Source organism: Megalops cyprinoides, chromosome 4, assembly GCF_013368585.1.
Source record: "Megalops cyprinoides isolate fMegCyp1 chromosome 4, fMegCyp1.pri, whole genome shotgun sequence".
In the NCBI taxonomy this organism is placed as follows: domain Eukaryota; kingdom Metazoa; phylum Chordata; class Actinopteri; order Elopiformes; family Megalopidae; genus Megalops; species Megalops cyprinoides.
This window is the reverse complement of record NC_050586.1, coordinates 24,649,226-24,676,584: the sequence shown is the minus strand read 5'-3', so window position 1 is coordinate 24,676,584 and position 27,359 is coordinate 24,649,226. Positions and strand designations below refer to the sequence as shown.

General features: G+C 40.3%; 1 protein-coding gene across 5 annotated transcripts; it reads left to right on the top strand.

The window, feature by feature from the left end:
- Positions 1 to 452: 452 nt before the first annotated feature.
- On the top strand, positions 453 to 26,841 carry eif4enif1 (eukaryotic translation initiation factor 4E nuclear import factor 1). 5 transcript variants are annotated; one of them, XM_036526608.1, is made up of 20 exons: positions 453 to 1,072; positions 6,092 to 6,239; positions 6,403 to 6,476; positions 6,892 to 7,019; positions 8,330 to 8,613; positions 9,152 to 9,350; positions 9,444 to 9,607; positions 11,407 to 11,545; positions 11,699 to 11,875; positions 12,482 to 12,723; positions 13,526 to 13,603; positions 13,710 to 13,887; positions 14,353 to 14,438; positions 15,344 to 15,480; positions 20,036 to 20,068; positions 22,120 to 22,204; positions 22,322 to 22,442; positions 23,713 to 24,066; positions 24,573 to 24,740; positions 25,797 to 26,841. In XM_036526608.1, the coding sequence occupies exons 2-20, from the start codon at positions 6,147 to 6,149 to the stop codon at positions 25,994 to 25,996; spliced, it is 2,940 nt and encodes a 979-aa protein (XP_036382501.1). In that variant the 5' UTR covers positions 453 to 1,072; positions 6,092 to 6,146; the 3' UTR covers positions 25,997 to 26,841. The 5 variants fall into 5 exon arrangements, with proteins under 5 accessions (XP_036382501.1, XP_036382502.1, XP_036382499.1 ...); XM_036526609.1 differs by having other exon boundaries at positions 13,523 to 13,603; positions 22,123 to 22,204; XM_036526606.1 differs by having other exon boundaries at positions 13,523 to 13,603.
- The last annotated feature ends 518 nt before the right edge of the window (positions 26,842 to 27,359 follow it).

The window sequence follows — 27,359 nt, the reverse complement described above, 5'->3', positions numbered from 1 at the left end:
ATCTTCTAAGACTCCTTGCCACAAAATGTAGTTTTGTGGCCAGATGCAAAGTTTCTCCTGAAACTTTAACATTCTATTTCTATTTTTCTCTCCTTTAAACGATCAACATTCAAGCTAAGTAAACGTAGTCTAAAGGCATGACAATATAAAATGTTACCAATGAAATACAGTTATCCAAACGTTCACTCCGAACGTAATTTATTTTGTTTAGATTTACGTTCTCTCAAACGTGTTGAGAATTAGGTGTCTGCGCCATGCCTGTAGGTCCTCGAAGTCAAGTGTAAAATTACTGTGGTTGTATTTAATATTTCACTACGGAGAAACCATATTTAATTTAAACAAGTGCCTGTACGTTTGCAATTAGCTAAGTCAATATATAAAGGTTTTTTCGTATTTTGACGAACTTTTGGTTAAGGCACGGGTGGACTGTATATAATCCAAACGGGGACCTATTCCCAGAAGCAGTTAGCTAGTTATCTGCCGTGCGACTTGGGGAGAAACGGGACAGAGACTAACCAAAAGCCCCAAGGTAGATTTGTATAAGTTGTCTGTTGAACTACAGGGCGGCCTGAGCACTCATACAACTACTCGGGGCCAGACATTTTACGGGTTGTGTTCCTACCGGCAAGCTAACTAGCTGTCTGGCTAGCAAGCTAGCTAGCTAATGCTATGAGACATTGATAGCCAACATTACGCAGCTAGTTGCCTGTAAACAGACACTAGCAACAATTTCCACAGTTATAGGGGCCGAATGAATTGTTTCACATTATTTGTTTTTCTAGCAAGGATGCCGGTGTAGATAAGAAAAACAGTAGCGTTAGAAGCGAGTGACTTTCTCTTTGCCAGGTTGCTCGCCAGAAAGCTACCTAGCTTCCTAGCTACTTAACATAGCTGGCGCGGTCTACCAGCGGGGAACAATTCCTAACGTTACCTTGCTGAGCTGTAGAAAATAAAGCACTTAACGCTTGCTATTTTGTGAACAAACTGTAATAACGCAACCAAGTAGCTAATTTAGCCATCCAATTTCATACCGAAGCAACAGAGAAGGGGTATTTGTAAAAGTCTCCAACAGGTAAGCTCGAATTTTTCTTATTGTGATTTGCAAGTTGGAGTTAGAACGTTAGCCATTTGTCGAGTGCAGCGTTTAAAACATTGGATTTGCTAACATTACCTAACCAAGTAACGTCTTTGAAGTTTTTGCGTTAACTCATCCCACTCGGTGACGTTAGCAAGTCGGCTTGCTATTGTATTGCTATTGTAGCTATCTAGGAAATATACTGGCGGCTACAAAGTAGTTAGCCTTCTGCGTTATCTGCTTGTCTAACTGGCGAACATACGTCAGACATTTGGCTGGTTTAATTTCTTAACCACCCAACGTTAGATAGTTAGCTTAAGCAGAAATGACCCAGAAGCCGATATGTCGGCTATTTCAATTGGTAAAGTTGTTTGACGCTAGTTAGATATCAGTAGCTAGGAGATGAGATCCTAGCAGTAACTGGCTAACTAGGCCTCACATTAAGTTTTCTCAAAATGAAAGAAATGTCCATCGAATCCTCATGTTGCTGGTTCACCAGCCAGTCAGATGTTAACCGATTACAGCGGGTTAGGTGGGTACCTAATTAACACCGATCATTGTAATTAACGTTGTGTGGCTAAGAACATTAGCTAGCACTAGCACGCTCTGATTTGTTGAGCGGTGTGTGTGTGTGTGTTTTGATTTGAGTGGTCCTCTAGAGTTGCTATCTGCCTCCCATACAGAACACTGGGCTAAATATCGAAAACGGTAACGTTACTAACAATTAAGACAGCTTTCCAGGGGCAAATCTCGTGATAGACGTTAGCAACAAATTCAGGTTGTCCAAATCACATGACAACAGTAATGCAGTAACACGTGCGTTAATGCGTTAATATTCTTGCTGCATTTATTAAATTATAAACTGTCTACAATGTCATGAAGCTGATTATCTTTCTCAGATTAAATATAACGCTTTAAACCAATAAAACAACCAAATCAATATGAGCAAGTAACGCAAACTGATTTGAAGAAACCACGTAAGCCAGCATGCAATTTATGCATTTTACAAATAGATTCTGTTTATTATTATGTTTATTCTTTAAAATCTGCCTGCTATTATACCATCAGCTGTACTCTCACCTGCAAGGGTATTCAAGTCCTGTTGCTGTGATATCAAGCAGTTTTCACCAGTAGTGTTTCAGTCATGTTTGGTGATATGAACACGAATGAACAAGAATGTTACAGAAGTAGCAGTGCCTCCTGTGTGGTCCGAGTTCTCTCTGCGCATACAGTCTGCAGATCCAGTGTAATGCGGCCACAAATTAAAGTGCCAGGCCAACTTCCACTAGTTTGGAATTTATCTTAACCTGCTTTTGTTTCTTCATTTTGCTTTTTCCTCCCATCACATCACATGTTTCACCACCTGTAATTTTACGTCTTACAGTCTTTCTTGCTAGCATAAACTTCATCATCCACATCATACAGAACCAAATCTATATTGTTAGTAAGTGTAAGTTAGCTGAGTCCTTCCTTTGGCACACCACACCTTGTGTATAGTGTTAGACCTACACATACTGCTGGTTGTGATTGTGTGGCTGCAATATGTGATTGGATGGTTTTGCCTTAACCAGTGTTTAGTTCTTTTTAAATACTTTAATGGTGAGATAAAATATCTTACCAGGTGATGAATGTCCAAACTTGCTCTATAACAGGTTTCCAACAGGAAGAGTTTGTCAATACAATGATAAACTGAGGCAATTGCTCCATCTGCTGTGGTGCAATTGCATGCTAGGTAAATCTGACTTTACAAGTAAGAGTTCACATCCAAGCCACTGAAATGCTTCATTCATCATGTTCCATCCACCTTTACAGTGACCTTCAACTTATACTTTATGCTGATTTCTTTGACACTGCAGCATTCTCTTGGATATGTATACCAACCTAGAAATTGACACATTTAGATGCTGCACAGTACGCCAGTACGCCTTTTATCTGCTGCACCCTCACACACTTTACCTTTCAGACTAAAATGGTCTTTGATCACACCAGACTCTGACTGTTCCTGCTTAGGTTCTTAACAAATGTAATATTTCTCAGTACATTTGTTGAGAATGAATCAAGTGAAACATTTATTGATTGTGCATTTGGCTGGCTAGTACAAATCCATCTGCCTTTTGTCAATTCTAAGATGAACTAAAAAAAAAAATGCACCTTAAATGCTAAATACAGTTGGGATCCAATCCAGGCTGTAGTGCTCACCTTGCAATCAAGGTAATATGAAAGTGTGTCACCAAAAACCTAGCTGGCTCCATACCAAAGTGAAGGTGGGTTGAATCTGACTTTAAGGTACCTTGTAGTGTAATGTGAATTTAGGAAGGGAATAGACTGTTGAACCAAAAGATAGCTACATCTGTGCATCGATTTGAAATGAACCCAAATCCTGTACTGAAATGTAATGCACCAGCAGTTTCATTACATTAATATATGGGCATATGTGTTGGCCATTTGTATGGAGTACATTTTAGCTGGTTGCGATTTTCATGCTTTGTGACTTAACTTGAATCTAATTGCTGGTGATTTGAACTTGGACTTGGTCTTGAGGTCAAACGACTTGATGTTGGACTCAGACTTGCAGTTTTAATTAATTATAGAGATTAATTATACATCTTTAATTGTAAATGTTTCCAAATTGCTGGTTGTAATATTGAAGATATATAATGAAAATTAACAATTTAAATTCTAAATCATTGAAATGAATCATTTTCAGTTACATCTTCCTCATAAACCAGTTATGTGTCAGTGTTGGTGATGTGGAACATTTATTTGGTGAGGATGAGTTTTTTGCTTTTGTAGATTATATTGCCAATAATGGAGTGTCTGAAGTGTGTATGACCTGCTAGAGAAAAGCTGAAGACAAATTTGGAACAGTTTAAGATTTTGTTCGCCACCTGTCCTGGGTGCATCCTGAAGGATTAATCAGTCTGGATTGAACTAAAGGGAGTTCCACAAGTTAGCCAGGCCAGCTAATGTTAAATTAGGAACCCACCATGGTGTGTTTTTTTCAATCCCTGTATTTAACTAGATGGCTAACCTAGCTAGCCTGACAACTTGCTTGTTAGCTGCCATTTCATTTCAGCCTGTTGCCAATTTGGAATGTCATCAGTGACAGCTAGCCAGGTAGGCAATCATATCATGCTGTCAAGCTTAGCTGGCAAAATGCCAGAGGAAAATGGCAGGGAATTCCAGTTATAATAATGGTAAGGAGAAAATTGGCAAGATGTATAACAGTATCCTTGTCACAATCATCATACACTCTTTGCCAAGCCCCACCCCCCTTAGTTAATGTTTCTAGATCAGACAAGCTGCCATACCCTGCGCAGTGAGTACTGCAGAGATGATGGAGACCATTGCTGTTTCCCTGAGTTAACTTAATCAGGAACTTGCAGAACTTTGTAAGTAGCTACCTGTTAGTCAGCGGTCTGCATATTTGTCCGTGAACATTGTCATGGCATCAGCGTAGGCCATTTTCAGGTAAAGCTGCAAGCGCACTAGCCACTCTGGCAGGGTTTTTTTTTTTGGGGGGGGGGGGGGGGGGGGGGCAAATATAGGTCTGTTTCAGTCCAGTTCCTTTTAACTTTAGGCTATGTCAGTAGAGGGACCCCTCTGTCATTTTCCAATCTTATGTTGGTTATCTCCATAGTCTCTTGTCTGATCACAAGCGACTTATGACAGCGCAGTGCAAATTTTTATATCGCAGGAAGATTCGGCTCGATTTGACAACAAACCTGCTAGTTTTAGTCAGATGTAGTTGGCTACCCTTTACTGTATCTGTGATTTAGTATATTTTGATAACTGACTTTACTGTCGATTTAAAAAATCTGAATACATCTAAGAAGTTTAAACCTGGTGAGCAGAAACTTGGCAAGGGACAACAATATTAGACACAGAGCAGGCGATCTGGCAGTCTGAAATTGTACACAGTTTTAATCAGAATGGCAAAGTTATGGTACGGGTGGTCCGGAGTTGTTGTAAGATTTAAGAACAAATTCCAGCTAAGAGCAAATTGATAGTATGAACATATGCATGAAATAGTGAATCTATACCAGTAATTTGTTGCAAAAATCAGTTTTTCAGTCTCCAAGAAATTATTTAAATCCCTGGTGTGATTAACATTTTTTTTAGGCAAAAAGCATTTTGTTGATTATCTCAACAGAAGACACTTATCTGCCTCATTGACAGACTGCTTAGACTTTATCGACTTTATAGACTTTATAGACTTAAGCAAAGATCTGTTATAAGTACATGAATATTCAGTGGCAATTGTCACTCTGCCTTTAATACCCATTGACTGGATGGACCAGCAAATCAGAATTATATGAAATATTTCTAGTGAACGTGCCTGTTATGCTGAATGTTTATTAACTATTGTAGACCTTAAAATTGTACTAGATGTGTAATTTACTAATTTACCTGCTTTTTAATAATAGAAATCAATATCATGGAGATAATTTAGGTTGAGATATTTAACATGCTGGCATGTTTAATAATAAATCCTGGAAATACAAGTTTAGAATAGAAATGCGAGTTTAGTTAAGCTGCTCATGGTTGATGTTCAGTGACAGGGACTGCAGCAAAAAACCTTGATCAGGCTTAAGTGTCTGAAATATTTGTAATGTGAAGGTTTTGAGCACTGAATGTGAGGTTATTATTAATGCAAGGAGCAGGAAAAATCTGTTGTTTGAAAAAGAACTGCAATAATTTGTACTTAACAGTTGTACAACTGAACAACCTGTGACCAAGATTTAGGTCTTGTTATTTTACCTAACATTTATTATCTTGGACAACCTGACAACTGCCTTTTTTGTGTACTGGGAAACTTAAGCTGAATGGTACACAAGTTACACTTGATGGCAAATATGTAGCTCTGCTGCTACACACATGTAAGGTTAAGACTGGTTGAAATTCAGTAAGTTAATTATTTTGATGAGTTTTTTTTTTTGATTTTTTTTTTTTTTTTTTTTTTTTAAAGTAATATTCTCTCTTGTTATAATGTGCAACAACCTTTATTTTCTACAGGTACCTTTGTCTTTTGACACAAGCCATATATTTGTTTTGGCCTTCTGCACCAGCAATGGACAAGGGTGACTGTGTAGAAGAGAAGGAAAATGGAGATGCTGTAACAGAGCTGATTAAGGAGGTGACATCCCCTTACAGGTACACCAAGGTAAGAGAGTGAACTAGACTCCTTGGAATAAATTGTGTCAGTTATTAATATCATTCTGTACCACACCTGCGTACAACTTTTACTTTCTCATTCCAAATAGAGGTTTGGTTATGGTTTGTATCTCTTTATATCCTGTTTATGTACTTCTGCTCTGTCTAAATAGGAGGAGCTTTTGGAAATAAAGGAGTACCCATGCTCCAATGAAAGACCAGAATGTCTCTCTGAGAAATATGACAGGTAATTAAGATTTATTTTGTCAGACTATCCTGACCTTCCAGGGCACTGTGGCATCCTTCCTCAAGAAAAAATGTAGAAATGAGCATTCCCAGGTATTCATCTCCTGTCATGCTTGTTTGAAATGCCAACTTAATAAAGACAAGTTTTTACAGAATTATTTGCTTTTAAACAAGGTTTTGACAGTGGTCATGGCAACGATGGTTAAAATAAATTGGGGAAAAAAGGTCTGAAAACAGAAACTGTGCAGTTTTTGAAGAGATGAATAAGAGCACAACATAAGCTCCACCTCTACCACATGGCATTTTGCTGATGTGATGTTGCTCTGCCTTTGCTTTGATATGGTGCATTGTCTGCAGTGTGTGTATCGCTCTGTTTAAATGACACCCATGGAATAACCTGCTCGAACTCCTTACAGTGATGGTGTGTGGGATCCTGAGAAATGGCACGCTTCATTGTACCCCAGCTCAGAGCGAAGCTCCCCTGTGGAGGGGTGTAAAAAAGAATACCCAGATGAGAGGGTGCCCTTGAAACGCAGGATTGCAGGTAAATGAAGACAACTGAGAATGCTCCCCCAATCAATGACACAGTGTTTTTGTGACCATTTTAAGAGAGAAAATCAATAACTTTAAATGTACATTATTCAAGGCTCCCAGGTAGCTCATTGGTAAAGGCTGTGCCTTGAGTGTAAGCTGAGCTTCATCACCAGGGCTCAGTCCCAGCTGTGTTATCAGCCAGTGATGACTGGCAGCCTACAGTAGTGGAACAAATTGGCTTCATTCCACCAGCAATAGTGGTGGGTGTGATGGCAGGGTTTGCTCATCTCCCTGCTCTCAGGTACCCTGAGATTCATCAGGTCCTCAGATGACGTTAGCAGAGTAGTGGCCATCCTTCAATGAGTGCCCACTCCACTGTAGAGCGCTTTGTTGCTTGGTGAGGAAAAATAGCGCATTGGATGTGGATGATTGTTTTGGAGGATAGCATTCATCTTGCCTCACTTCCTGTGTGGGTGCAGAGTTTTTTGCAGTGCGAAGCGGTTGGTATGCAGGTGGCAAATCCAAAGTAAGATTGCATGAAATGGACAGACTGTACAAAGCAGTAGCCTTGTTGTATGTGTTTGAAATTTTAGTAATTGTTCCTGCCCACAATAACCATGTGCCCATATCTTTAGGACAAATCGGCTTTGTTCTCCTAGTGATATGAAGGGCAGGTAGGTCTGTCAGAGTTCCCTTGTCCCTTGGGACTCCCTTGCATACCTATGAGTGGTTAGTGTCAGGTGGATGTGCTTTGATGGTGTTTGCCACTTGGTGCACTGTGGGACCTGTAGTGTGGAAGGTTGTCACAGCAGTCATATGTATGAGTCGGAAAGCTGCAGGCAGTACACCTTGTGGTCCTGTGTGAGTTCAGCAGTTGTTGCAATGGTGACAAGCTTAAATGGTGATTTCAAAATTTTGTCAAAAAGGAAAGGCTATCCTAAGGACATTTCTCAGTTATAACTTATTTTCTCTATTATAATTGAAATAAAATGACAGATAAAGAAGAATGTATGGTTGTTTTACCCCTTCATTTTGGAAGTTCACTTTTAACAATCAGCCACTAACAAGAATCTTATCTGTCCAGGAGTATTTTATTTTTGTGACTGGTGTGCAGCCTGTGCAAATGGAAATTGGTTTGGTCAAAGGTTTAGTCTGCAATAAAAAGTTCCAAGATCCTAGGAATTCATGCATCTTGGTCTTTCATTTTATAGGCTGAAATGAACAAAAAGGTCACTATACCAGTGTTCTAAATGGAATAATCAAGGTGTTGCATTAAAATACATCATTGCTCTTCTTATCTCTTACCATTCCACCCTCCAGACCCCCGAGAGCGGCTGAAGGAGGATGACCTTGATGTGGTGCTCAGTCCTCAGCGCCGTAGTTTTGGAGGGGGCTGCCAGGGTAGTGTGGTGCCTGTCCTTCCTGCCCGCCAGGCTGGAAGCCCCTTGGAGAACAAGGAAAACGAGTCCCTGCGGCTGGGTGGGGCAAGGCGAATAGGGAGCGGTCGCATCATTGCAGGACGAGGCTTTGAGAGGGATGCACGCGGAGATAAGGATGTCCGGGAGAGGGACCGGGAACGAGACTTCAAGGATAAGAGATTCAGAGTCAGTACCTGCTGCTAAGAGCAAACACCTGAAGGGTTGCGAAGCATGCTTATAGTGGGTTGTGCATCATTTTTTGTATGGATCGCTCTCATTTGTCAGCATTTACTTAATTGGCATCCAGCCTGCACAGCTTATGTAAGCAGGAGGGGCAGAGACTGCAGCCCTCTCCATCAGATCCTGTTTGTGAATGTCTTACTACTGAAGTATTTTGGAGTTGTCAAAATGGAAATGATCAAATTGCCTAAAATAGCAGAGCTGCAAAAATTTTTGTTTGGCCACCTTATATGCATTTATTGCAGTGTTAATGCTTTGTTTGAAAAAGTCTCCAGGAACTTAAACTTTATTATTCTGTATAGGTCTTTGAGCAAAATCACATTTACAAGGATCCTTCCTAGATGTAATGATGACAGTTTATTTTTAGGGTCTTGGGTTCCTCAGGTGGCCTGTACTAGAGTATCTGTCTCTACATTTGAAAAGACATTTGATTCTGGGCAGTTTGCTTTGACTGACAGGTGAACCCCCTTTTTTTTTTTTCCAGAGGGACTTCGGAGATAAGAGAGTCTTCAGCGAGAGGAGAAGGAATGACTCTTACGCTGAGGAGGAGCCTGAGTGGTTTTCAGGGGGTCCCACTAGCCAGTCGGAGACTATCGAGCTCATTGGCTTTGACGACAAAATCCTCGAGGAGGATAAGCGACGGACAAAACGCTCAAGGAAGCGATCAGAGTCAGTGAAAGAAGGCAAGTCACTTGCAGTGATGTGACGAGAACTGGGTTTGCGGATGCAGGAGGTTAAAGTGACGTGTAAATCAACGCTGTGATGTTTGTGTGCAGCAATAGAGTGTAACGGTGGACTGGCCGAGGAACCAGAGCTCAGCAGGCAGACTGCAGTAGATCAGGAAGTTCCACAAGGTGAAGTGCTTCCAGAGTCTGCAGCTGGGGACTTTGACTTCAATGAGTTCTTCAACCTGGAGAAGACCATGCCTGGTTTGGCCTCGGTAAGCGCTTGGTGGCACTGCATGAGTTCCTGGAGGGTGTGGGGATATGTAGCATGCCACGCCATAAGCTATCCTGTATGATGAAGTATGTTTCCCGGGTTTCTTTTGCTCATGATCCACAATGGCTAAAGATGCATGTAGAGACTTTTCCCATTATATCGGCATGGGTTATAGCTGTCACGTTCCACTGTTCCACGGTGTTGTCATTGTGTTTACACCCACTGTTTCCTGTGTGGTGGTGGTGGTGGTGGTGGTTCAAGCAGATCAAAGTTCATACTTTCATCTAACACATACCTGGATTTCCAGTGGCTGGTGCAGGAGACAACTTTGAGAAATTTTTACATTTAGTTGTGATGACAATAAGGCTTTATTGCTCCTACCATACCTTATCTTTTTTTTTCATTATAGCAATTTTGCCCAATGGGGAAACAGGCATTTTAATAGACCTGTAGTGTGGTTTGAAAGGCTCATTAACATACAAATTTATGCCCATCTCTGGTTCAGATCAAGTGAGTGTTCAGGTGGTAGATGATGTGAATGCAGGCTTGGTCCCAACTGTTGTTTTCAAGTTTTTAGTCTTGATTGTATGGCATTTTGTATGCATTTTTGTGTGTGGGTGGTTGTAATGAATGGTTTAGCCTAAGGGAAATGCGCTATGATGCCCTTCTCCCCTGCAGATAGCTGTGGTTTCCATGCCTATCAGGAGAGGAACTGCTCCTTTGTGTGTATTAGTGTCCCTTTTAAATCATGTTGTATTGTGCATTTATTGGCATAGTGTTCATGTGGGCTTGAACACAATGCCATGTAATGTAAATAAAACATGAGTTTTATATACTCATAATTTAGGGGGAAAAATCAAATACAAAATGGTTTTACAAGGTTCTGCATATTATTGATCCACATTCAATGCCAGCAAAGGTTTTTGCCAGACAGAAGTTACTGTGGATTCATGATAAATCTACAGCAGGGTCTACCTTGATTGGGAAACAAAAATGTACACAGTGTGTATGATCAGGGTTATGTGTTCTGAAGTGTTGTCTGACAACCTACAAAGAGAAAGGTGGTAGAACCAGAAATGTCTAAGCTGCTTAGTGTGTATAGCTGTGTGCACTTAACACATTTTAAAGATAAAACAGAATATCATAAGTTGCCTGCCAGGACTGTATGGTGTGCTGCCTTTTGGGTTTTTAAGTTAATTGTAATGCACCCAAGCCAGAACGCTCACACTGAAAACATCTTGTGTTTCTTTCCTGAACTTGAAAATGTGAAGTTTCTGCATCAAAGCCAAATTAGTTGATCTAATTGTGTGATTAAGTTCTCTGATGGGTCAGAAAAACCAAATATCTCTGACACACCAGCAACAGGGTTACCCACCCCATAGTTTTCCATACTTGGTTGAATATGCTTTTGACAGTTGAAACAGGTCTTCGAAGAGAAGGCATGTTGCCCTCATCTGGTTTTCTGGAGGTTAGTTTCAGGAACCGCAGTGTTCTGGGGTAGACGTCTTGTCCCCATTCAGCCTAATATTGAAAAAGGGAAGAGAACTCTGGTGCTGAACCTGTTGCACACTATAGTCAAAGCATGCAGCCCCTTCCGTGCGTGAGTGCTTGTGTAAGCCTGTGCCTAAGCCGGCTCTGTGTCCACCTCTGGTAGCTCCCCCCTCTCCATTCTCCATTGCACCCTTTCTGCTAAGCAGACAGGGGATGCTGTCTTCACGTAAGTGCCATCTTTGTCTTTGTAGCCTTTTCAATGCCGGCCGGCTCACTCCACATGCATTGACCAGTCACTCTCTCCCTCAGATGATTGAGGATGTTCTGGGTGAGGGGCCAGTTTCAGCCAGTCGTTTCAGCCGCTGGTTCTCGAGCAACGCAAGCCCATCTGGGAGCCGCTCAAGCAGCCTGCGCTCCACACCTCACGAGGAGCTGGAGAGACTGGCAGGTATGTGTGCTTTCAGCTGCTGCTGCCGCCTGAGACCTCAGCTGTTTCTAACTTATTGTCCATTGGTGGATCCTTTATCTGAAGGCAGTCATTTCTCCTAGAGGGCCCATCAGTTCTTCATCCAACCAGTTTTACATCTTTTTTGTGTCCTAGGCCTGGACCCACGCTCTATTTCCCCCAGTCACAGTCTGGCCCCCTACTTCACTCCCATCCAGTCTGTGGAGCGGAAGGATAAAGTGGACATCTTAGAACTGCTGCACAAGGCGAAGATCGACCTCAAGCCCCTCCTGTCTAGCCTGTCGGTCAACAAAGAACGGCTGCGTGAGAGCTGTGAGTGTTCAGCCCTCTCAAATCCATCCACTCTCCACTTTTAAAAAGGCGAAAACTGTAAAAAGCAAAACTTTTTATTCAACACTGTAAAACTATTTTAACAAAACTAATTTTTACAGTCCCTTTTGCTAAAACTGCATAAGGAATTCCACACAGTGGTAGATCATGATGAGGGAAGAGGTTATCAACTCTGCCAAGGTGTCTCCCAGTCTGGCAATTATTTTGGTTTCCAACCTGCTGCAAGTCAGTTGGAAAGTATATATTTTTTTCTATTTGTACAGAACTTGACAAGTGGCGAGCAAGACCAGACTGCTAGAGGATTTGGAAAACCATACTTGGGATATTAAAATAAATGTTGCTTATAAATATTGTTACCATAAGCATATAAATAATATGAAAAAAATATTGGAAAATGAGCACTTTATACATGTTTAGCAAAATTATAAAAGGTTTGTCATCAGTGTTTCAAAATTTTATCTTAAAGGTTCTAATGCAAATTTGTTTTATTCATCACATTACAGTATGTCATTTGGCATATTTTTAGCATATTCTCTTGCAGTGATGAGTGCCTTTCTCTTTTAACTGTAAAATTTCTCTGCCCTTCAGCTCACTCTGGTGTAGTTCTCTCTCTGGAGGAGGTGGAGGTGGGGCTGAAGGGTCTGAAAGTGGAGGCGGAGCAGGAGCAGCATGGAGGGGGCACACCTTTCATGGCGGAACACCTTGAGGAGGCTCTGACGGGCAGGGGCAGTTCGGGCCCTCACCCCCGCGATTCTGACATGTCCGCTTTCAACAAGCTGGTCAACACCATGAAGGCAAGTGGCACGCTGCCCATCCACCCGAAAGCCAGCGTAAGTGTTCCACCATGGCTGGTGCCCCGTCGTGGCGGGTGCACAGTGTGCGTGTGGATGTGAAAAGTACCGCATGCACGCTACTGCAGTCCAGGTAATGCTGCGCTTCCCGGGTTGGCTTCCCGGCTGTAGCTGCAGCTGAATCCAAGCATTCAAAATCTATTGGGAGCAGCTTCATATATTTGCTGCTAAAAATTGCTGCACATGTTGTGCATCCAAACTAATGTGTCGTTCGAAACTCTCCATTGATGAATTTAGCCATGCCAGCTGTAATATTTTGAGGTCTGGATTAAATGATGGGCATAAATTTGTACTGAGAGTTGACTATTCCTCTGGATGTTATCCTTGTTTAAAGGGTCTCAGTGTTTTGATATCGGGTTCCAAGTCTAATGCTTGGTATTCTATGCTTATATATTTTAAATTTAACTGAATTTTCTTTGAAATAATTTTTTATTTTCAAACAAGTGCGTATTTTAGCTTTTCCTCCTTGGAACCTGATCTGAACTTGAGTGTTTCTTTGGTTTAAATATGAATTAATTTTTTTGCATTATTTTTTTAAGCATTATTTTAACAAAAACCTTTCTAAGATGCTGAGGCATGTAACACTGTGGAGCTGTCCTGTGTCTCGTGAGTGTGCATGCATCTGAGTGTGGGAGGTGCAGACTTTAGGGTGGGGTACATATCACGGTGTCAGTATGCCTCTGCACAAGCTTTTAAAGTTTGTTAGTGATGTGTTGAGATGTGGGTCTGGAGAAAACCATCAACTCTTTCTGGATGCCACTTCCTCCTGCTCCCTTAGCAGCAACAGCCTCCACACAGTCCACTAGTACCTCTGTCTGAAGCACAAGTACCCTCAGCTCAGCAGAAGAACATCTTGCAGGTATGTGAGCTTCCTAAGGGAAGCCCCTCATTGAAGGTGTCCTATATTCTGTGTGTTTCACAGCATGCTTTGTATCTATACATTTTTTTTTTTTTTTTATTCACAGGAGATTCTTGGGCCCCAGGGCCCACCCCGTGTGGCCTCCCCTGCTCTTCTTGGCACCCTGCTGGGTAACACCGACCCTGGCCCTGGCCTGTTGAGACAGAGAGGCCCCTCTCCCCCACTTTTTCCCCAGAGGGCACCATCCCCTGAGTACTTTCCTGGACGCTTGCAGTCTGCAGCCGGTGAGCTCTTTTGCCCTCATTATATGATATTCCACGCATAATCCTGTCACAGCAAATTGTGCCTGGGCATTAACAATTCAGAGTGCTCCAGGTTTAAATATACACTTCTGTCAGTTTGTCATTTGTGCCTGACTTAGCTGTTAAATGTCCATTTTAACCAGTCAGAATTAAATTTGCTTTCCCTTGTAAAGATCTGATAATTGTAATCTGTTAGTCATAGAAAGGCAGTGTTTAGAAAAGGATAATGCTGCTTGGAGGCATGCCTCACACTTTGAAAACCTCTACTGTAGGTCCACTGGTAGAAGTCTGCTTCTCAATCAAGGATCATTTCTTAAACAATCCTGGAGGACTGTTCTGCAGTAGAGATGCTTGTTGCTTTGTTTAGCTGGCAAGTGGCTGTCTGTTCACATAGCCATGACTTGACATATTTAAGTGTGACACAGTCTGCCTTTTGTTGTGTTGCAGTATTCCCTGTTGGCCCTCAGCCCATGCTTGGAGAGCAGTTTCCAGAGATACACAGACCCTTGAGTCCCGGACCCACCCCTCAGCAGGTTGGTACACACTCAAGTCCCATTTCAAATCACTCAGCAGATCTCGATACACTGTGATCCCAAGAAGATTGGTACCAAAATTGTTGTATTGACACTTCACTCAAATTTCTGTTTCCATGCTGCACATCACAGGTGGTAAATACCAAAATTAATATTGTCTGGCGACACCCCCAAATGATATTTCTCTGCAGTTGTCAAAGTCTGGAATCCAGTGTATGCATGATACAAAAAACTTGTTTCACAGTCTTGTGTACGTGCAAAATTTCAATCACCAGTTAACTGCGAAGAATTACTATTTGACACAAATGTGTGCCTCACAAGGAAATATGTGACATACTGTTGAGAAGAACTTAAACATGGAGGCTTTATTTCCCTACATTCCCACTTTGGCAGAAGCAACAGTGTTCTGTACATGAAGGCTGGAGGTGCCAAGTGTTGCATAATCTTTCAGTATGATTGAACTTGATACCCTGCTATAAAACGGGATGTTCTGACCTCGCAATCTGATAGGTCAACGAGTGTTCCAGCCTTGCAGTTATTCATAATATTTGAATGAATTAGCAAGTTGTTAGTACTGTTATCTGCAATACTGTGGTTCAGTCAGTGTCATTAACTAAACCAAAATTTGACTTGTGTTAATTTTGAGTGTGGTCTTGATAATTGGTGCTTTGCACGTTGCCAAGGTTGTCAGTCCTTGGTTTGCATCCACTTCCTTATCATAGTCTTTTAGAATTTTAGTCTTTTTAGAAATTAATGAAATGAACACTGAAATGGCATGGCAGCTGTAATTAGCATGACAAGTCAGGTTTAGTTCCACATCAAAATATGTGAATCAGTGTGAATTAATGTAATGTGAGTGATGAAGCCAGAGTCTGACTGTGCTCTGATTGTCTTTGTCTGTCCAGATAAGGACACACTCTTTAGGGGTGGACCAAGCTGCCTTAGAAGCTTTGGCCTTTCAGCAGGATCTTGCTCTTCATGCCCGTCAGGCCTACCAACCAGGCTTCAACAAAGTGGCCCAGGATAAGCTCTATCGGAACAGGTACCTCATGCCTTTTAAACTAGAGTCGCCACACTTACTTTGACTCATAACCAACATTGACCAGTTGGTGTTATCAGTATAGGAGAGAGGGTCTGATTGCCTTCCCATTTGCATGGTGCAACTGAAATGAAATGTGTAACTACTCCTCTGTGCGTTTCAGTTGTAATTTTTGCAAACATTGCCATCTATTACATTCTTAATTACTATTACAGACTATTCTTGGGTAAATATTACCTATTCACTATTCATTTAGCACAGTAATTCATTGATTTAGTAATTCAAGAATAAAATGCATTTTGTGATTTTTAAAATCCTGTTGAAGAGAATCAGTAAGTGTGAGGGGAAACAAGAATTGAATAAAAGATTTAGGATAGCATCGAAAAATATAAAACGTTTCTCACCTTTAGTGTTTAGTACATGTACGTATTTAAGCACATGGAGATGGATTGACAGTGAAGAAATATCCTTTGCATTCAAGTTTTGACATTTTCATCTATGTATGTATCAGAGACAGTGCCAGACCCATGCAATTTTTTTTTTCTTAAATTGCATCTACAGTTGACAAAAAATGGTTTGTGACTGCATCTTGCATTCTGCTTCCACGAAATTTAATCTCCATTGACACAAAAGTTCATTTCTTGAGTAAGGCGCACAGTCTTTTTTTCTTTTCTTTTCTGCCCTGTGCATCTTTGACAGCTGTTTACGGGGTTGCCCTCCTGGTCTTCCAGCCAGAAAATTCTTCAGTGTTTCTCAACTGCTAGGTCATGACCTAAAATGGACTGTGCCATTTCTCTGCTGGGTCACAAGAAAACTCTCTCTGTTAATGTTTACAAAGTAGCAGTAAGGTTAAGTGTTAATGAAGCAACTGACCATCCGGGCAAGTAGAAAGTTTGTTTGGGGAAGTGTGGAAAAAACCTTTGAACATTCGTAATAGGCTATGCAAAATTGTTTGCATTATAATTACTTACCTTCATTTAGGTAACTAATTTGCTCATGTTGCTACTTTTAATTTAATTTTCACACTATCTGATAACAAGTGATATGAAGGCAAATCTAATAATTATGCATAAAGATACCCCCTTGCAAATTTTTCCCTAAAAGGGGTAGCGTCTTTCATCTTGACTCCACCATACCAATGAGTTCTCCTCTCCACCAAGAACTGGCTCCTATCCATAGGTCCATATGTAAGCCAAGCAATTGAGACAGTACAGTTCTTTGTAATTGAGTCACTCCTCCTGCGATTAGGGAAAGTGGTCATTTCTTTTCCTATTGCCTAATATTACTGACATTGCAGATGTGCTGTTTTACAACTGCACCAATGTTTAACAGTTTAAAGAAGAAACAGAAAATCAGAACAAACATGAGATTAAATATTTTTCCAAAGCTTACAAAATTTGGTAAATGAGGAGTAATTATCAGTAATGGTAACCATAGGAAATGTTTCCGCATATCTGTCAAAACATGAATTACAACCACCTTCTGCTTATGGCTGTCTTCCTCTGTATTTGCTGACAAACGATACTACCTTGGCTAAATAGATCTTATAAAAGCAGGCAGAATTAAAGTGTTTTATATACTGATCTATTTCTGTCTTTTATTATGCTATCTTTTGCATGTGCTTTAATGATAATTGCAGTTTGTGTCAAATCTGTGTGCAGAGTAGAAAGTGAATACTATTGCACTTGTTTGCTCAGAGATGCCCTTTATTGTGGATGTTCTTTGTTCTTTCCATGGTGCCTTTCCTTTCTTCCTCTCCCCTCTGCCAAATGTTTAAGAAGATCAGTTCGCCACTAATTGTATAATTAGTCTGGTGATTGTGCTGATGGTTTAAACACTGATAATTGAATGCTTGTAGTGACACCTGCAAGACACCTGTATGAATGAAATACAGGTTTAAATCCCCACCGGTCAATAAAACTGGGGGATCTAGTGATACATCTTAACTTCAGACAGGTTTGTTTCTTTTTCAGCTTCTGAAACTACCTAGAGGGTAGTGTTTTCCTAGGGCTGGAATTTGCATGTCTTACAGCTGTGGTAGGGAACAGAAAAAACGGAGGAGGGTTAGTTTTGTGCAAATTCACTAATCTTTAAAACATCAGGATGGTCCATCCTATTCATTACGTTTGTTGCACTGACAACAAGAAAGCATGAACAGCATTTGTACAGCATTGGAAAAACTAGAAAAACAAATTCTGAAATAGGTTGTTGGAGACAAGAATATAACTGGTTAGGCAGTGCAGACTTGGATTTCTTTGTAAAGTTATAGCAATCTCCTGCATTTTCCTGTTTGCCCGAACTGTAAATGGATTTTTTTCCCCCTCTGTCTGAAAACCATTGTTGAAACACTGCATTTTGTGTGGTCAGAAAGGAGAAAATTTGTCTAATCTTGTCTGTCTTAGACCTGAGGTTTTTGTTAAATAATATCATTATCAGTTTTAAGCTGGTTGGCTATTGATTGTTCTGATGTAGTTTAACATGAATATTGCACTGCATCTTCTAGATTTATCTATAGGCATGAAATTTTAGTGCATTTTATTACCAATTTTAACTGACATTTTACTCCAAATGCGCTTAAGAAATGCGATTGGCTGAATTGATTCTAGTTCAAGTTTAAAAAGGTTAGGTAGTTTTGCATTTAAATTAAGTTCATTAATTTAGCACCAAAGAAAATGCAATTACTGTTATGATTTCACTGCTATGAAAAGTGCATTTTTTTTTGAGATGCACACATTTTCTGCTCCTCACATTTGAGGTTTTAGTCAAATGCTGTTCCTGAGTTACATGCACTTGTCAACTTATCTATTGACTTGTGGTAGGAAATTCTCAAACAGCCAAAGTCAGCCTAAGTGCTTTTTTGGAAATAAGTGTATAAATTATGTCCATGCCAGAGAACCCATAAATGATACCAGATGAAGCCAAAATCATTTTAAAAAGAGTATCCAAGTATGAAGACATTGCCAGAATGATAACATTCAGGTGAGGAAACAGAAATCGGACTTGTCCGTGATTTATCACTGAATGTTGAATTGTGAAACTACATTTTTTTTCAAATTTGTATTCATGAAGTATATAGTTTTAATATTCACTAGGTTGTGAAATGGCTTTTACTTGTGAAAGGAAAAAAATTCTGTTGGGAAAAACAAAATGGTTGTCTGATTGGACCCAAAAAAGCAAGCTAAATTATCTTCTGAATATCTGAGATTTTGTAAATGTTATTATTATTATTATCTTATTTTCCTAGCTATGTAACTGGATTGCCAATACAAGCTTTAAAGGGCATTTCCTCCCTGGCTCTGACCCTTTCTGATTCCACTTGGTTATCAGTGAGAAAAATACCTTAAACAAAACTAAACTTCATATTGGTATTCTAGTCATTATGAAAACAACATTCACTGTGGGTATTTAATATATTACTCAGATACATGTGTATGTTTTTCAAAATGGCAAAAAAATTAAAAGCTCTTCTAAGTGAATTATGTACATGTATTCAAGAATAATGCCAATGCATTTTATATGTGGTTAAGATCTTTTATCCATTTGTAGCATTTTATCTATCTAAGTGCTATAATGACTGTTTCAGTATATTAGTAGAGTAAATAAAATTAATCACAGTTGGTTATCTGCACTTATGCTGGCATAAATATACACCAAGAAAAATCACAATTGTTACATATTTGTGCTTGTCGTTTTATGAACAACAAATTCTGTCAAGAACATCTGGCGGAGAAGCAAAAACTCATTCCTAATTATTTTAATTTATTTCACTTCACCAATATGATTGTTGTATTATTAACATACTTTTCGCATTTTAATATTTAACATTAGTTTTACATTGTATGGCAGTATTTTGAGGACATTGAATTACATACTGTCGTTACTGTCTGACAGTTTTGTAACAAACTCACAATTGGGCCTCGCTGTGTGTATGTATGTAACTGAATGTTAACTGTATTCAGTATTTGAGTACCTTGTGACTTCTATAGTCATCATTTGTATACTTTACTGTTGAGTTGAGCTTATCACTGAGTTGCATGTAACCCCACTCATATACATGCATGGATTAAATTTTCCATCCTTTTGACAATTTTCCCCCATAAAGATTTTGATTTAGCTTTGATAAATTTCATGCCTTTTTTAAGGTGATAGAGTATTTTTATTTTCTTGTAGTTGCAATAATGTAATAAAATGATGCATTCAAAATCAGCTGTTCGCCCTTGATGGCCATGGACTATTACAGATTGCTTCTTACACAATGCATACCACTAGGTGACCATCAAGAGCTTTTGGGTACCACCGCATACAGTTAATAGGCAAGCTGTTAAATGATAAAAACACAACCAGGGGTCACTCGGCAGGAGTCCAGCTGCTATATAGCATTTATTACATTGCAGCTCTTTGTATCATAATGCCCACTCAACAAAGATAATGTTCAGTTAACGCTTACCTAGTGAGGGCTGATGCCCCTGACATGAACAGCTGGATGTCAGGTGTCGGTGAGGAGTTTCAATCGCAGAACTGGTTCAACCTAAGTCTGTTTCGGTATTTTTTTTTCCAGCAAGACGAGCCCTGAAAATCCTGTTTCACAAAGGTAAGTAGTAGGAAAAGGCATCAGAAGTGCAACAGCCTTATTGGATAGTGTGGTTTATTCTGAATCAACTTTGAGACAGAAGGCAGGCGGGCAGTCTCATGGAACTTTTCCTAGCATTGCTTTTAAGATGGGTATCTCAGAGCTGTCTTGCTCTTTCAACATAAAGCTCGCGATTGTGTCAAGAATCGCAAAGGGGTTTTGTGTCTAGTTCTTTGTTTGGAAAGGAACAGAAAAATACAGGCACAGCTGAGTTCTCAAACTTCAGATGCTCTCTGATGTCCTTTTTTATATTGTTTGGAAGCTGCATTTCTACCCTGGCCAAAAAATGACAGGTTTGCAAACAAGGCGTAATTTGATTGCTTTTGGCCCATAGCATGGTTTTATTGATCACTATTTTTTCTTGTACATGAAAAAGTGCCCGATTTCCCTTGCAGACTCCTTGGATTCAGTCCATTTAAGTGATCAACAATGTCTGCCATGCATGCCAAATTGGCAAGCCACGGGATCATTGAAACCCTCTTGAAGTTCAAAGTTTGAGTCATGTAAAACCATTCTCACTTCATGACGTAAATTGTAGAAATGTGCACGTACCGTTCGTTTTCAGTCAGCTTCCCTGTAAGCAGAAATGGCTGGCAGTGATCATTGTCTTATTGCATAATGTATCAAATACTTGTAAGTACTTGTGTATATTCCCTGTGTTTGGGCTTAAGGTGATGGCGAAAGAACATCAAAGCACATGACACAGGATGGCTCATTTTCTGAACCCATGAAAGAAAACCCCAGTACAGAGTATTAATTGTCTTTTGTGCCACACTTTTTCCCTTCCTTTTGGTGTAACTTGCTGTCTTTGGTCTTAATTGTTGATACCTCATTCTTGTCACCACCCCTCCCCACCAATCCATTTTTATATTGTTGCATTTACCTTCTTTTGTGTGTGTATACCTCATTTAGAGCCTGTTAAACATTTCAGTGTCACCGCAGTATTACAAACAGTTAAGTCATGGAATGAGCAAGGCCAAAGGGTCACCTTTTAACCACATTGCTTGCTAGCTGCCTACTAGAATGTTTGAAAAATAGTCCCAGTAGGCCTGTGTATGTGTCAGGATTGCAGCTCGCCCCAGTATCCTAAGGGGTTCAGCAGTTGTTGTATGGTAACGATCTTGAATGTATAGTAAATGTATAACTACTGTCTATTAAAGTGGGTGAAAAATTCGGAAATGCAAAAGTGTAAGTAACAATCATAAACAGTGTTTGCAAAGAAAAAAAGCTAGACCAAATGAAATGGTCAGCTTTTTTATCTAGCTAGTCAGAAAGTCTTATCGATGGTAGGAACATAACATTAGTAAGTTAGGGGCTACATATTGTAGCTATGTAAGTTATTCATGTTTTGTATTATGTCTGTGTAAAAATGCAATCTATTCAACACTTGCAGTTGAAATCATTAACAAATCACCTTAGCTAACTTGCTATTGTTAGCTACTTCTGAGCTTGTCATGGGGACAGCTAAAGCCTTTTGTTAAATTAGCCCATTATAGTAATGATGACTACCTTGGTGGCTAACAACAGTGGCAAGCATTTAACTGGCAAACTGTACAAATGTGAGTGGAAACCAGTCCTGTCAATTTTTACATGCAGCATTGCACTTAATTGCTGCTGTGGCTGCATTGGTTTCATTAGTTCAGTGCACATGAAGTTTTGATGGCTCACATCTTGTTTAGGAGACTATTTAGGCTGTAATGTTGGCTAGGATGGTTCTAGTGTAAAGTACAATCACGACCATCATACTGATTGTATTGCTTTGCTATGTGAAATGCTCACATGCTGACTCCAGTCATGCTCTTCTGTTATACTGTAAAGCTCATTTTTATTAAAGTTCCATAATAATGGTAAAATTAAGATTTATCATACAGAATTGTAGTTCTGGATCAGAAAGCAGGTGTGCTTGCTGGGTTACAGCCAGCATGAAAACGGTGTGAAAGATTGAAAGATTCATGTCCATGGTCACTGTGCTGTGGCTTGTATGAACAACTATGCTGTTTACCCATCCACAGCAGACAGCCCAGGATGAACAGGTCACCTGGCCCTGGTGGCCATCGGGCTGACAGCGGCTCCCCTGGCAACACAGTCACCAGCATGGTGAGGACACTTTAATTTGCTGTTAATTTAAACGAAGCAGATGCATTTCTTTCCCCCCTTTTGTTAATGAAGTGATTTGAATTGGGAAAATTTAATGAGTTGTCCATTTTGGAGCAGCTGTCGCCATCCTTCACACCCACATCTGTAATCCGGAAGATGTACGAGACAAAGGAGAAGAGTCGTGATGAAACTGGTGGTCGTACAGACAGCAAAGAGGAAATGGCGCGCTCACAGGAAGGTATGTTAGCCAGCGCTCTGAACATTGTCAGAGTGCACATGAGGCAAAGAGGTTGTGCTGTGCTGGCTGTAATGAGTTTGTGTGTGGTCAGTCTGAATGCATTTCAGATGTTTGAAATGTGTGACCAACTTACAGTAACTGACACTGAAAACTATGTAGTAATTTTTGGTTGTGTTTATTTTGTCATATTGAGGCTTTGGATTAATACTTGATATTAACAGACTGGTTGCAATGTTTTATAGTCCATATGTAAAGAAAAACTGTGATTAAGAATTTAAAATTTGTGTGATGTCCAGTTTCTTGTCATCAATAGTTATGTTACCACAACTCGTATCAGAAATAAGTGGTGTGTATCTGTCCATTTGGATTGTCTTGCTCAAAATACTGTAAATGTAGAGGAACATAATGAAATTTCAGGTGATAATGAATAAATGCTAAAATAACAAATCATCAGCATTTCCATAGACAGGAAAATTGAGGAAAAAAACAATGTCAATTCACATGAGTGGGGGGGGGAAACCTTAACAAGATGCTTCAGAGCTGCAGAAAGGTCCAGCGGTGATAAATACTCAGTTTTCAGGTGTTTAGAGGTACTGCACACAATCACCACTATGAACCACATGGGGGCAAAAGGCCGAAATATATGGGTCATTGTCCTTTCATCATGGGCACATGTGGGGATAATGAATTGAATCTGAGAACATATTTAACAGGTATTTTTGACAAGGCAAGTATCATAGGAGACTTCACAACATGTCATTTTTCAACTATCTGTACTAACACATCACTACCAATGTCAGCAGCAAACCTTTGAATTTTAATTTGAATAAAAAAGATTTTATTTATTTTTATATTTTTATATTTTATCTATTTTATGATGGAATTAATAAATGGCCAAAAAATGTAAATGACAAGTATTTAAAGGGGGTTGTATTTAAAAATGGATCTCTCACTCTACCTCCTAGTTTGAAACTTGTCATTTGTGTTTGACACACATTAATTTTGTGAAACGTATATTCAGTCTGTTGTTGTCAGATTGTATAATGACAATTTATACCTGCACTTAGTTTGTGAATGGCTGTTGGTAATGTGATCTATATTCACTAAGGCATTGTAACAATTTCTGAACACAGCTTTTATTAAGGTTAAAGTTATGATTTCACATTTAAATTGGATGAATTATTGTTAGTTTTCATCCCTAAAATAGAATAAAATGTTTTTAACGTCTAAGCAAATACTATTTGGCTTTCTTCCTCTTTCCTTTGCACAGAGAGCAGTAGCTCCCCCTGTTCTTTCCTGGAGGGGGTGGATGGCAACGGCTCACCAGCAGGAGGCATGAAGACTAGCTTTCCTCGCTCCTCCTGCTCCACTCCCCTTTCTGGCCAGGCCCGCCACTCGAAGGATCCGGATCGACCAAGACCAAGCTCTTCCGGGCACCACACCCCCACGCTGGTGTCCCCTGGGTCAGCATCACCCTTCCCCCGGCCCATCTACCCCGTTCCGCTGCTGTCTCATGTGCCTCTGGTACGCCCTGCACCACCCCAGCTCCACCCCAGCATAATGCAGAGGATGATGGCCCAAGGCCTCCAGCCCCAGCAGCTGCCCCCGGCCCTGCTGCAGGCAGGTTGGTAACCCACATCCTGTGTACAAATAGGCAAAAACTATTTTCACAAGCCTCAGCAAGCAGATGTCAGCTTCATTTGAGTTTAACATAGCTTTGGGATAACTCATGCAATGCCTGAATAGGCACAATACCTGAGGGTAATAGGGCATCTTGCTATGGCCTGTAACCCCGGAGTTACAATAACCAGAGATGTCCCCCAACAGCCAAAACATAAGGAAATGCCACACCATAATCAACGCAGAATAATAAGTCTTTAAGAAGAAATGACCATAACACACAAGATATGCAGGTCAGGTATACCGAAAGTATGAAGTACCGAAGAGCTTCCAGAGGCTTCCAGAGGATTTAAATTTTAATTCAAGAGCATCGTCTCATCTTACCTTATGACTAAAATGTTGTTAAAGTCAAAGTATAAATCAGACTTTTGGTGGGAACCCTGATATGGTTTGCTGTTGGAGATTAGAAGCAAATGATTCTGTCCTTTTAATTCAAAACTCTCTCCACAGGCCTATTTCCACAGGGAATGGACCTTTCTCAGCTACAAGGCCTGCCCCCTGCCCTTCTAGGACAGCCCTTCTACCCAATTGGAGCTCCAGGACACCCTCTTCTGCCCCCCCGTGCTGGTACCCCCATGCAGCTTGCAGTCATGCAACAGCAACTGCAACAGAGACCAAGTGAGTTCTGAGTGCTAAGTGTTTAATATTACTGAATGCAAGTGATTAGAGAAGGTGATTCTGTGGTGTCAGGTGCACTTGACTTGGATGATATCAATGGAATAGCACATATCCTTCAGTGAGTTCCCACTCCACTGTAGTGCACTGTGACTTGTAGGAGAAATGGCGGTTGACTGCATGTGTGTCTTTCTCGCCTACTACGGCTGCTAGAATCTAAAGTACTGTTTGAAGTCCGGCAATTCATGCTTGTTTGACTGAACCAGCCATTCATTGTAGCTTGACATTGAAGTATAACACTGACACTCAAAAAAAGCATAAACCCTTTTTGAGCAACAATAGAAATTTTTGTGAATGATTTTGTTAAAAATGGACAAAATGTCAAATCTGTTTGGCACAACTGCATTTTAACTTTAAAGTCGTGTACCTCCAAAAAATGGCTCCAATGCATTTAATCTAAAGAAAATCTATTTGTCCCCTTTGGAAGAATGTAATCGAGCAATGAAATTAATGTTAAATTTACATTCAGATGATTAAGAATAATAAACAGAACAACAGATGACTGACATGCTGCAATCAAAGTACATAAAAATAAAACGCATTCCCCAAACACAAAGCATTTTATGACTCGTACCAAAAAAAAAAAATCACAACCACGGTACTTATTTTGTCAGTTGTGGTGACCCTGTTGGGTAAACAGGGATGGGTAAATTTGTTTCTTGAATATGCTCTGTATTCACAAATAGCATGGAAACGATGAACCCAGGCACTGCCCATTATCCCAGATGGAAAAAGTACGGCCTCCTTAAATTTGGGCATCTTGCTATGATGAGATTACAGGGTGGTATGAGGAAAATTAAACTCTTATAATCTTGCACCGTCTGCTTCATCCTTGTATTGCTGACTCGCTACAAGGCATGACCAGCTATGCACTTCAAACAGGGTTTTTTGGGAAATAACATCAGCCATGGAATCAGATAGATTAAGTAATACTTAATCTATCTGATTCTTACTGATCCAGTCTGTGATCTCATGATTCACCCCCATTTTGTTCTTCAGTGGTGCACACATCTGTCCCTGGCCCTCCCAGCACGCTGTCACAGAGCCACGGCCCACATCGGACGACCGTTTCTCAGCGACGGGGAGGCAGCCCCCCCTTGGGCCTGGCCAAGTGGTTTGGCTCAGATGTGCTACAGCAGCCCCTCCCCTCCATGCCAGCCAAGGTCATCAGTGTGGATGAACTGGAGTTCCGTCAGTGAGGCTCCACAAACGGAACATGAAACAAAGCAAGACATGGGCAGTTATTTTCTTTTTGTAGTGTGCAACAATGTGAATTTTATTTTATAAAAGACAAATGTACAGATTGTGGAGCACTCGGTCTGTTTCCGTTCTCCGTGTTAAATCTGGAGAAGTCAATGCTAGGTAGTTTTGAAAGGCCTAAAAAATACTGAAGAAAAAGGGAAAGGCAAGTGCTGGAAGGTTGTTTTTTGTGTGTTTGTTTTTTTTTTTTTCTTTCCCCCGGTTTTTTCAGGTTATATAGTTGCAGTTTTGTATTGGGTATGTGTGGGGGGGTTTTGTATTCAGTTTTTTGCAGTAAATATGAAGAAAATAATGTATAGGCCCAAACTGTACAGACTGTGGGAATAGACCTTTTTTCATTCTGTACATAAAAGTATAATTTTCTTTTTCTCTTGATGTGGGAAATGCCATCCTGCTATAAAGAGTACTGCTCGGGACAGTGGAGCAAAACAGCCAAATAAGTGTGGAGACTTGGTCCAATCCAGTCATGATTAGTAATGTATTTTTTCCTGATGGATTTCATCTCCTGCACTGAGACACAGTGAGCCAGTAACTGTGATTGACTTGTAGATGCATTGAACAGAAGTGTTTTTGTTTGTTTTTTTTTTGTTTTTTTCCCTTGACCTGGCTTTTCTCCAAAGACATCATCCTTTTACTCCTGTCCACCCCCCTTAAATGTCTGTCTTAAGAGGTTGTATGGAGATCCGGGCCTGTTATGTGGCTGCAGCACCTTGATTCTGACAATGAGTGAGCTGTTGAGAGGACTGGATGATGTCACTGTCCTCGAGGGACAGCAGAGGGAAAAGCAGTACTTAATTTTTCAGAAGCATTTCTTTTGATTTATGGACTCTCAGCAGTGTTGTGGTTGTGCCTTTCTCTGTGGCTGTTTCTCTGCTGCCCTCCTGTCTCCCCAGAGTCACTGGAAAAGAAGTGCTGCTCTGGATCACATCAAGAACATTTCTTTTTTGGGGTGGTAGAAAAAATTTGTTTCAAAGTATATATTATGTGCTAGGGTAAAACGGCACAAATAGAATTAATGAATAAAAAATAAATAAAAATCGCTCACAAAAAATTGTTTGGTTGCTTCGTTACTAAGATTGTTGAACCTGAGAGGGCTCCTCCAAGATGTTGAATGTCACAAAGGCGGTAGTCAAAAGCTGTCCTCACTGTGAGCACTGATACATCCATTTTATCTGTTTTCAGCTGCCACTCAGGCAAGTGTTACTCAATTGTTAGCTGTGAGTCAGATTTCCAAACTTTTTGGCAGGGGCACAAGAGTCTAATCAGTATTGATACATAGCTGATAATTGTATCTACCCTGAA